A 12,462-nucleotide genomic window follows, 5' to 3' on the forward strand; every position below is an offset into this window, starting at 1 on the left:
TAGAAGATCCCACATGCCGCGGAGCGGCTGGGCCCGTGAGCCATGGCCGCTGAGCCTGCGCATCCGGAGCCTATGCTCCGCAACGGGAGAGGCCACAACAGTGAGAGGCACGCGTACCACACACACACACACACACACACAAAATGTTTCTGCTTTATCACTTTAAACCCCGTGATATTCATCTTTTTTTAATTTGTTTAACATCTTTATTGGAGTATAATTGCTTCACAATGTTGTGTTAGTTTCTGCTGTATAACAAAGTGAATCAGCTATACATATACATATATCCCCATATCTCCTCCCTCGTGCATCTTCCTCCCACCCTCCCTATCCCACCTCTCTAGGTGGTCACAAAGCACCAAGCTGATCTCCCTGTGCTCTGTGGCTGCTTCCCACTAGCTATCTATTTTACATTTGGTAGTGTATATATGACCATGCCACTCCCTCACTTCGTCCCAGCTTACCCTTCCCCCTCCCCATGTCCTCAAGTCCATTCTCTACATCTGCGTCTTTATTCCTGTCCTGCCCCTAGGTTCATCAGAACCATATTGTTTGTCTTTAAGAGCCCATATATATGTGTTAGCATATGGTATTTGATTTTCTCCTTCTGACTTACTTCACTCTGTATGACAGACTCTAGGTCCACCCACCTCACTACAAATAACTCAATTTCGTTTCTTTTTATGGCTGAGTAATATTCCATTGTATATATGTGCCACATCTTTATCCATTCATCTGTTGATGGACACTTAGGTTGCTTCCATGTCCTGGCTGTTGTAAATAGAGCTGCAATGAACACTGTGGTGCATGTGTCTTTTTGAATTATGGTTTTCTCAGGGTATATGCCCAGTAGTGGGATTGTTGGGTCATATGATAGTTCTATTTGTAGTTTTTTAAGGAACCTCCATACTGTTCTCCATAGTGGTTATATCAATTTACATTCCCACCAACAGTGCAAGAGGGCTCCCTTTTCTCCACGCCCTCTCCAGCATTTGTTTGTAGATTTTTTGATGATGGCCATTCTGACCGGTGTGAGGTGATACCTCATTGTAGTTCTGATTTGCATTTCTCTAATGATTAGTGATGTTGAGCATCCTTTCATGTGTTTGTTGGCAATCTGTATGTTTTCTTTGGAGAAATGTCTACTTAGGTCTTCTGCCCATTTTTGGATTGGGTTGTTTGTTTTTTTGATATTGAGCGACACATATCTTAATTGTGGAAGAATGAAAAACTAAACAACAGTTATAAGTCAATGTTGCTAAAAGAAGATTACACAAGATACAATGGGAATATCCAGAAAGGGAAATCTAACACACTTTAAGGTGGGAAGAGAGGGACTAAGGGAAAATATCCCACCAAAGGCAACTTTAGAAGCAAAGCCTAAAAGGGCACAAGTGAGGGAAGTGCGTGAGAACTATAAGGAACAGCGCATGTAAAGATTTGGAGGTCCAGGGAAAACATTAAAAGTTGCCATAGCAGTAATTTAATCTAGAGTTAAGCCTTTGAATATTTCCTCAGGTATTCAAAAACACATCTTCAAACAAAAACGTTTAATAAGGCAGAAAAGAAACTGTTTTAGAATATTATCTAATATTTGACTACTAGCATATTAGAGAAAAGTGTATTAATTAATTTAGAAGAGTCAGCAGTGTAAATGTAAATAGCAAGATAGGAAGTTATGTTAATTTAAATTAAAAAATAAGTAAATAAAACCTTCCTAGGTCAATAACTACAAGTAGTTAAACTTTAGCAGGGAAAAAGCTGTATGAGTTTGAGCAGATATTCAAATAGGAAAATGAAAAGACTTACTGTTAACATGTGTGTGTCTAATTCCGGAGGATCAATTAATCTAGCCACTGATTCCATAAACACAAAAAAAGCTATTACCACTAGAAAAAGCCCATTAATAAATCCAGAGAGAATTTCTATTCGGCCATACCTAAAAATGTAGAATATATTTTTAGAAAAGGAAAATGACAAATATTTTTAAAGTATAAACATTATTATGTTACAAATGAGGAAATGATTTTCAATGACAGATTTTCAATTACACAAATAGTAAGACTAGAAAATTACCAAGATTATAAATATCATACTAATGCTGGAAGGTTCTTTCCATACATATATGTTTGTTGAAATTTTATATATTTATCAAAGTCCTTCATCAACGTCCCTTCTTACACAAAGCCTGTCCTAATTTCTTAGCAAGAAGTTATTTCTCTCTCCTTTAATCCTTTGGCGTTCTCTGTATCTTTGTCACCGCACATAGATTGGGCTTTGTATCAAAATTTTTTGTAATTTTGGGTCATCCATCTTTCAAAATATAAACAGTTGAAAGTAAGAACTGAATTTATTAACCTATTTACAATAGTTCTTATCAAAATATCTTGCACAAATCAGGGATTCTAGTATTTGCTGAACTGAATGATAACTTGGTGAAAGGCTACTGCATCATTTCACTAATGATGACTTAGTGAAAGGATACTGCATGCATAGCCACTTTAAATTTTGAATTCTCTAACTGCAAAGATGTGAATGACCAGGAACATTCCATTACCTCAAAGAAACACTGTTGGCCAAATAGCTCACTATTTAACTGATTTTTTGCTATCTACCTATGAGAGGGATTTGTCAGGGAGTATATAGTCTTAAGCTTACTGCCATTCAGTATTTATCAAATGCTTGGTTTAGTTTCTCTTATCTACTTTAAATTAAAGAAAAATGAAGCTCTGAAAACTTAAATTTGTATTAAAAGTAGTACAATTTTATTCTATAAGATGGAATTTGCTACAAGACTTGACAGTCAGTGTACCTACCCATAGGAGAAAATCCGAGTTGCTTTCCATCTACTCATCAGGGCTGCAAAAAGTCCCATGACCAAAGCAGAGCAGTCAAAGAGCATGTGAAATCCATCTGAGATCAGACCCAGACTATTGGTCAACACGCCATAGAATAATTCCACAAAGGTAAAAAGCTAAAACACGTTTAAAAAAAAATAGGAGAGGAGTACGTTGGGAAATACTGTTTCAAGAGAGATTTATCAGAATTTAATCATAAGGATTTTAACCTTTAGTTACCCAAACCTTACTTGAAGATATTATATAACTGTCTCTTTCGTTATTTAACTGGTTCTCATACAAGAAATCTCATTTCATATAAGCTATAAGAAATCAAGCTAAATCAGATATGTCTATCTTATAAACTACTTAAAAGGGGATAGCTTTATTTATATGTCTGTAGAACTAAATAAACTAGACTATAAAATGTTAGCAATCTGGTCGGTAGTGAGATCTTATAAGGAGTAGATAAAAAGCTTTTTTTCTTTTTGGCTGTGCCGTGTGGCTTGTGGGATCTTAGTTCCCCGACCAGGGATTGAACCTGGGGCCCTGGCAGTGAGAGCAAGGAATCCTAACCACTGGACCACCAGGGAATTCCTGATAAAAATCTTTATAAACTAGTATATCTACTAATTTGAAATAGCACACTAAACCAACATTTTTAAAATACTTCAAAAAATTGTTTGTTTAAGTAGTATGAATATGATCCTGTAATCTTTCTAATGCTTAGAGAAAATATAATTTTAGCCCATTTCTAATTACTAAAATTATTTGGGAATTACTAAAATTATACCAGAACTGTCAAAATTAAAAGATTAAGCTTTTAAGATATGCCACTAATATTTAAAACTCTTACCAGATTCAAGCACAAGAAGTAAAAGATCTGCCTAGAGTCATTCTCCTCAAGAATTTGTTTTAGTGATTCCTTAATAAACCTAGGGATTGACTGGGAGCTATGCTGAAAAGCATCACCCATGAAGTTATAAAGAGGTGTTCCTTCAGGAGAATATCCAATTAGGGTACCTTTCTGTCCTCTCTTAGAAGGAGATGATAAGATGTTGGCAGCTAGAAATGGAAGAAAAAAAAAGGGATATTACAAAAGTTTAAAAAATTTAAGCCACCAAAACCCAACACAGTATCTATCAGCACTAAATGTATGAAGCATTGAACAAATTCCCAAATTTAGTAAATGACTGAACATCAGAATCCATAAGATGAAATTTGCTAAGGGGAAAAATGCTTACACAAAATGAAGAATATAGCGCTCACTACCACTCCTCCAGAAAGGACGTGTTCTGTGCTCTCCTGGTGTGCTGCTTTGTTTATGGCCCGAAGCTGGTCTGTTATTGGATGCGTCCAAAAATTTCCAAAAAGTAGAGCACTAATAAAAATGGGAAAGGATCCATATCGGGCACATTTGGAAACTTCCATTTTGACTGAACAAATGGAATCGACATAGAAATCCAGGATCATGACAAAAAAAATAACCGTTGTGAAAGGCATGATGAGAGAAAACCAAGACTCAACTTTACTCTAGAAATTAAAAAAAAAAATTTGTTAATACCATATGGGTATAAAGTTCACATCTTATATTTTAGTTAATCCCTTTATGTATAAACAAATATTCCCATGATTCAATATGATTTGTAAAATGCCAAAATATAAGAGTTATAAGATATTGGCACATTTTCCTAGTATTCTCCAAAGTATTAAAAAAAGAAGCATTATTGTTTAATAATTTTATAAATACTTGGTGATACATAATCCTTGGGTTTGTGGGTAGGTATTAAATTATTATTAATATTATTATTAGTATTTAACTGATTCCTATGGGCCACAGGAATGGGAGGGATATATAAATGTAATAGTACTTGATAATTTAAAGCCACTTGCAACATCAAATTGAAATAAAATACAATGTACTGACCTAAAATCTATAAAATGACAGCAATTTATTTTACTTATTACCAATAAATTCCTGCTCTTACCTCAGCTGTCACAGAAAGAACGATGACCCATGGGCATAAGAGAAGCACAGAAACAATTTGGGATAAAGCTTGAAGACGTTTGGTTCCACCAACATCTATAGAGAGTTTTCTGGAAGCTGTATGAAAACCAACTTTACAACACAAAGCCAGTACTAGCAGTAATACTCCACCCTATGAGTAAAAGTAGATAAGTCTCATTAGAAACACACAGTTCAACACTCAAGCCTTAAATACATAATATTTAAAGAAATGGAGCTAGCATGTTTTTTCCATAACCCAAATTACTGAACTACTTAAATGGCTGGCAGTACTGTAAATTACTGGTAACTCATTTTAAATGTACTTTTAAAGCTACAGTTGCTGTAACTTTTCAGAATCTCTTGATCACCTTAGGAACAAAGAAAAGAACATACCTTGTGATCTGCCACACCTAAGAAGGCAATGGCTGTGTAAAGCATGTGAGTTAGAGCACTGTCATGATGTCCTTCAGCTAAGTGAGTTGGAGTGAAGGAAAAAAAATGCCAAATATTAACTCTCTGAATCCTGAAGTCCTCCTGGAATTTTAGCTACATTATTTTGGGTTGACTATACATACACCAATCTGAGGGCAAACCTGACTATCCTCAACAATATGTTTCCCTTAAAAACAAAAGAAAATAATTAAAAATTTAATTTTGGGACATGATTTATAAATTAGAATGGCCTATATATATTTCTTTTGTTGTCTCCAAAACAATTATAATAGTGCTTAAGGCACAGTTGTTAAATTTTAGTACTTAACCTCCAAAAGACATATGCATGCATACTCTAAAGAGGACAAAGGGACAAGAGCAAGGAACCTCCTTAGATCACTCCTATCCAATGGAATTGGATATGCCATGTAAAAATCAGTGCTAAATCTGTTTCTAAGCCATTGACCACATAAGCCTCAGCAAAGCGAGCAACAAGCAAAAGAGGGTACAGCGGGCAACAACTGTCTAACAATCAACCTGGAGTTCTGCAAAGTCATGCTGTCCTCTTTCACTGTAACAAAGTAAACTGACATTAGTTAACTAATAGGTTTCACAGCAGTATCAGTAACCAGAAGAATCAAAACTGGTGTTCTGAGTCCTGCTAAATGGAGTGGGAAAGGGTGTATAGATAGGAAAGAACAGTGCATGACTGCAGAGGAAAATGAGTAGATATATTTGATTGGAAAGTTGGGTTTATATAAGAGACAAGTGGGGGATGAGTTGGAAATAATAATTTAGAGCAAGAGGGTGAATACCAGGTTAAGGAATTTGAACTTCTTTCAGGCAAGATGCCAAAGGTTTTTTTCATTTAATCTCAAAAAAGTTTATATTTAATAATTGCCACTGACTTCTAAAAGGAGCATTTAAATTGTTAAATTACAAGAGAGCAAATAGATTGATTTTGTTGAGTGGTAAATCACCTATTTTTTTTTTTTAATAGCATCAGGACATTCTAAAATATTCTTTCATTGTCCCTAAATTTCTGAAAACTTACGGTGCTGTAAAAGATATTGAGATGCTATAAAATATTTAATTTAGAATGAATTTATTAATTATTTGAATACTGATTTAGAATACCTACATCAACCTATGAAAGTTTCATTCATGATTGATCAGTATAATTTAGTCACTCCTTCATTTCCCATTGTGTCAGACTAAAAAACTCCGATCTTTTGCAAAAGGATACGGTGTTCAGCCATTTTAGCCATGAGATCATCATTGTCGAAAAGCAATAGGCAGATCACAGCAATAATGAAAAAAGCAGCCCCTCTTGTCTGAAAATGAAGAGAATAACAGCAAGAATAGCTTTTTCAAGTGTTGATTTTTAAGACCACGACTATACAAATGTTAAAGAAAATTTTTTTCAGATAAATATTTAAAGAAAAAATAACATCTGACATTAAAGTCCTTATACTGTACAATATAAATTTACAGTATTAACAGTAAGATACAAAATTAAAGAGCTCCAACAAATTCTGTAGGGTATCTTTTGGGCACTTGACAATTTGACAACTTCAATTGTCTCCCTGCTAGTACTGATCAGCATGTTACCATGTACAAACCATTAAATGGTCACAGAACTAATCTTCCTAAATGTTACTTTGCTTCTGTTTGAAAAGCCCAAGTAACTAAGGAATAATTAGTAGTGACCTAATTTATTCTACAACATGCAAGTAATAGAGAAGACAGCTGATTTACAATAATGTCAGTAACCTAGTTACCACTCTTCTAGGGAAAAAGAACTAAGAGGGCATGTTAAGAAAATCAGCAAAGTCATCTCTAATAGCTAGTAAAGGTATTAAAAGCTGAATACACTTCGTATGTTCTCATTCCAGGGAAAGGATTTTGACAAGAGAAAATTATAGAAAGGACATACTATCCACGTTTATACAAACACTTCAGAATTTTTGGTACAGAAGCAATCTAAATAGCATTATTATACATTCTCTATTTACAAATTTACAGGTGTAATAACAGATACTTCGATGAAATAAAAATTTTAAATGAAAAATGAGGATCCTATTTTATTCATTATACGACTACCACTACATTTGATAAATTCTCTATTAGTGTGGTAGGTATTTTGACAAAAGTTAGTATACATAAACCACATAATTTAAAATTTCATAATTTTCATTCAATCAGGACAGGGTAACATTAACAATACCCAAATATGGAGAATATAACTTAATCTTTTCTTAGCAAAGAGGGCAATTGAGAATTTTGTGATGCTTCAGAGTCAGACTAAGAAAAAAAAAAAATCACAGTCCTGGCGAGATGCCCAGATTCATTATTGACACTAATGACAGGATATTACGATCCATACTCTCATTTCTGATTAGTGCAGTAAAATGTTTGTTAAATGTTTTAAAGTCATTTGTATTTCTTTTGCGAGTTGTCTTTTCCTGTCCTTTGCTCATTTCTATTGAGGATCTTCAGCATTTTTTTAAACTATTTGAGTGATTATATTTAAAAAACAAAAGTAGGGGCTTCCCTGGTGGCACAGTGGTTGAGAGTCCACCTGCTGATGCAGGGGACACGGGTTCGTGCCCTGGTCCGGGAAGATCTCACATGCCGAGGAGCAGCTGGGCCCATGAGCCATGGCCACTGAGCCTGCGCATCCGGAGCCTGTGCTCCGCAACAGGAGAGGCCACAACAGTGAGAGGCCCGCGTACCGCAAAAAAAAAGAAAAAAAAACAGTAAAACTTTTATCTGTGGCAATTTGTTATTGTTGTTAGTTTGCTGTTCGCACAATGATTTCTGTTACATAGATGCTTGTAATCATTATGCAGTCAAACGTACGTGGTTTCCCCTTCGTGATTTTTTTTCTACTGGTTTTATGCTCAGAAAGTTCTTCTCTGTCCACAGATTAATTATCCATCTATATTCTATTCTATGCTTTTACAAATATCTTTTTTTTTAACCACAAAAATCTTCAATCCACTTGACATTTATTTTGGAGTACTCTGTGAGTGAGGGGAAAAGATTAAATAGTGGCATATGCTTTGACACCCAAGGATCCAATTTGAAATCTACAGGCTGGGTAGGCTCTGCTCTACTTGGTATGTTACGTTGTTCACTTTATTTTATTCATCTGCTTCCATTATTTAGCCTGAAAGCCCCTTTAAGAACAGAAACTATTAAACCTTATTTGCCTTTATTTCTCCTTTCCTCTGTAACAAGCACAATGCGTCATGCATAGGAAGCATTTAATTTGGTAAATAAAAGTATTGTAGCTGTAAGTTATAATTGCACATTGGTGATGCATTTACTGAAAAGAGATTAATACTTAAATTATGGAAGATAAATAGGGTCACCTAGTTGGCAAAACATTCATCAGACTTTAAATATAACAAGTTCTTAGGGACGTATTTTCCAAAAATGATGTATAGGAGTTAAGAATGAGAGAGGGGAGGGATCAGGTATAGCATGAAGGAGATGTCTGTGGTGATCAATCAGTCCTGCACCTTGACTGTGGTGATGGTTACACAAATCTACACACACACACACATATACACACGAGTGTATGTAAAAATTGGTGAAATCTGAATAAGGTCTATGGATTATACCAATGTCAATTTCCTGGTCTTGATAGTACAAGAGCTGGGTAGGAAATTACTATTGAAACTGAGTGAAGGGCACAAGGACCTCTCTGTACTATATTTGCAGCTTCATAGGAATATATAATGATTTCAAAATAAAAAAGTAAAAAACAAAATGTTTGTGAGAAAAATTTATAATTAGCAGAAAAAGCCTCTGCATTCTTTTAAATGGTAAAGGATACTATTTTACTGCCTTAGATAGTATTTTACATATACACTTTCAATTTTCAAGTAATGAATAATGTAAAAGTCTACCTTTGCTGGTCCTCCTCCAGAACTAGTGAACAAAACACTGAGCAGTGAGATGACAACAATATCACTGTGCTCGAATAGCAGCAAAGTCCTACAAAAATAAAACATTATCATTCATGAAATATATCTGATCTTTATCAGGAAGCATGAATTCAACTAGAGTAAGGGAGAAGAAAATAAATCTTTCCCCTTGATTTTCATAAAACATTATGGGAAAAATAAACATGTATAGCTCTTTTGGAAAATATTCTGGCATTATCTGTCTTAGGAAGGTTGAAGCTACAAATATCTAATAATACCACTTGTAGGATTATATCATACAGGTTTCTTGTATATATGTACCAGCAAACACTTATAAGATACCAGCATTGTCTGCAATAGCCCAAAACTAGAAACAACCTATATGCCCACTGATGAGAGAATGGATAATATAATTTAGAGTATATCCATTCAAAGGACTATTATACAGTGGTAAAAATGAATGAAATTCTATGAATATATTAAGAAATACAGAATTGTATACTTTAAAAATGCTACAAACTGAATGTATGTGTCTCCTTCTCTAGCCCATTCATACATTAAACTCAATCACCAATGTGACGGTATTAGGAGGTAATGAACACCTTTGAGAGGTGCTTAGGTTTTGAGGGTGAAACCCTCATGAATGGGATTATTGCCTTTATAAAAGAGACCACAGAGAGCTCCCTCGCCCTTCTGCTACGTGAGGTTACAGTGAAGAGACAAGACGGCTGTCTATGAACCAGGAAGCAGTCTCTCACCACACACTGAATCTGCTTTGCCTTGATCTTGGCCTTCCTAGCCTCCAGAACCATGAGAAACAATCTGTATTTTTTAAAAGTCACCCAGCCCATGGTATTTTTATTATAGCAGTCCCAATGCACTAAGACAAAAAGAGTGAATTTTATGGTATGTGAATTACATTTCAAAAAACTAATACAAAAGTGAATGAACTATATATACACACACACACACACACACTTACACACACACATACATACACACACACATACTCTACATGCATCAAAATGGGCAAATCTCAAACACAACACTGAATGGAAAATGTATGCTGCACAAAAATACATGCAATGGGGCTTCCCTGGTGGCGCAGTGGTTGGGAGTCCGCCTGCCGATGCAGGGGACATGGGTTCTTGCCCCGGTCCGGGAGGATCCCACATGCCGTGGAGCGGCTGGGCCCGTGAGCCATGGCTGCTGAGCCTGCATGTCCGGAGCCTGTGCTCCGCAACGGGAGAGGCCACAACAGTGAGAGGCCACAACAGCGAGAGGCCCGCGTACCACAAAAAAAAAAAAAAAAAAAAAAAAGTTTTTGGAAATACTGAATAGAAAAAAAAAAAAAAAAAAAAAAAAAAAAAAAACATGCAATGTAATTCTATTCATATAAAGTAAAAAACTTGCAAAAAAGAAATGTGTACATATATGGTAAAACTATAAAGAAAACCAAGAGAATGAAAATCAAAATTTAAGATGCTGGTTACATCCAATGGTAGGGGGAGAGGGGGATACACAGGGCAACAAAGGAGCTGGTAAGGTTTTATTTGGGGGGATACATGAATGTTCATATTTATTCTTTTATATGTATGAGTATTAAAAAAAATAAAAACATTATTGCCAGCTAAAGGGAGCTTATAGGATCTACATGGGAACAGATTTTCTGCTGCTCATTAGAAAAATTTTCATTTTTCCTCCTTATTCAAAAATCTGTAATGAGAACACAGCAGTGATTATTTTAGTTCTGTTAATATTTGGGAGATTTCAATAAAAAAATATATCAGCAGAATGATACTAACTTAAAATAAGATAGGCTATGAAACACCAAAGGAGTCTTTCTAATCAAGAAACTGAATGACAATTTTAGTAAAAGAATGAGAGGGGCAGTGTTGGCAGAGGAGCTGGTGGTAGTGAGTGGTTGTAAGGGCAGAAGTAGATGACTAAATAAGGAGCCCAGGAAGAATTTAACAACTTTCCCCCTTCCTTCCCTAGCCTAACATACAGGGACAGTGATTTAGTAACAAACAGACCAAAAGATCACTTCATGAATGAGAAATTACCACTCAATCATATTCAAGCATAAACTGAAAAGGTTTTCCCCAAGCTGAGAAATCCCAGCCAGCTTTCCCACCATGCCAGGAAGCTGCTGCTGTCTCGGACAGGGATATGACATTGGAATTATATACACCCCTCCTTTGACAAAGCACAGAGTAAACAAGCCAAAGGGAGCCAAACCCAGAGCTACTCTATTGTCTGGGAGAGGAGAAAAGACTTTTCACAAAGCATTTCCCACTGATCACTTTCTACTGTCCACTCCATCATCCTCAGTGAGATTCTTCAGAACACCCTTCATCTTATTCCTTACTTCTTGTCCCATATTCTGCCCCCCCCATCAATGGCAAGGCACTTTTGCTTATAATTTTGAGATAGAGAAATATTAAAAGAAGACTTATACACAGTTGCATCTGTTATAATTCCTATTAAATTAAGTGGCCCTAAAGCATTTTCCCCCCCGACCCGACCAATTTACATAAAAAGATCTACAGAGACTTAAGGGAATATGAAATGAGAGTTAAACTTATCTTTGATGATTGGCTCACTATTCCCAAGACATCTGTTTATAACCATATCTTTCAAGCATCTTCTGTGGGCAGTAGAGGACTTTCAGAGTTGGGGGGGAGGGGGAAGCATTTTTTAAAGATTTTCCTTTCCTCCTTATTGGTTGATTTTATTTACCATTTCAGACTTTTCATTTCTAAAATCAGCTGCTAAAAGGGATCACCAATGAATAAAAAGTCACGTATCTTAAATTTTTCTGAAACTGTTTGGACTCTAACTAGTAAAATATCTATGACAGATCATGAACAATACATTAATGGTATTCACCAAAGAACTAGTCCACAAGCTAAACAGGTCCCCGATATATATATACTCAATGAGTTGTACCCAATGCTATAGAAGTGAAAGAAGCATTTGTACATAACTGACAAACATTTGACATAAAACATAATGGCATAAAACTAATATTCAAAATGAAGAAACATAAACATTCAAAATATGCATTTCTATTTACCTTAGTGGTCCACAAAGAGTGAGGCCAAAAAACCACAAAAGTGAAATGATACACCCAGCAACTGCATGTTTAAATATTTTGATCCACTAAAAATGGAAACAAAAAATTAAAAATTTCAGTCATATGTTTTGCCAAATATCTCAAAATCTTAAATAAAATACATAGGGAAAG

General features: G+C 35.3%; 1 protein-coding gene across 1 annotated transcript in view; it reads right to left on the reverse strand.

Moving 5' to 3' along the window:
* Window positions 1-12,462, reverse strand: part of SLC30A5 (solute carrier family 30 member 5) — a 28,483-nt gene that overhangs the window by 4,031 nt on the left and 11,990 nt on the right. Inside the window, exons 4-12 of the mRNA XM_007457117.1 lie at window positions 12,292-12,377; window positions 9,195-9,282; window positions 6,524-6,611; window positions 5,239-5,315; window positions 4,826-4,996; window positions 4,082-4,370; window positions 3,694-3,902; window positions 2,817-2,974; window positions 1,810-1,939 (exon numbers count right to left, since the gene is read on the reverse strand). Coding sequence (XP_007457179.1) covers window positions 1,810-1,939; window positions 2,817-2,974; window positions 3,694-3,902; window positions 4,082-4,370; window positions 4,826-4,996; window positions 5,239-5,315; window positions 6,524-6,611; window positions 9,195-9,282; window positions 12,292-12,377 — 1,296 coding nt within the window. The remainder of the gene's footprint in view (window positions 1-1,809; window positions 1,940-2,816; window positions 2,975-3,693; window positions 3,903-4,081; window positions 4,371-4,825; window positions 4,997-5,238; window positions 5,316-6,523; window positions 6,612-9,194; window positions 9,283-12,291; window positions 12,378-12,462) is intronic.

Source organism: Lipotes vexillifer, unplaced genomic scaffold, assembly GCF_000442215.2.
Source record: "Lipotes vexillifer unplaced genomic scaffold, Lipotes_vexillifer_v1.1 scaffold241, whole genome shotgun sequence".
NCBI classification, from domain to species: Eukaryota; Metazoa; Chordata; class Mammalia; order Artiodactyla; family Lipotidae; genus Lipotes; species Lipotes vexillifer.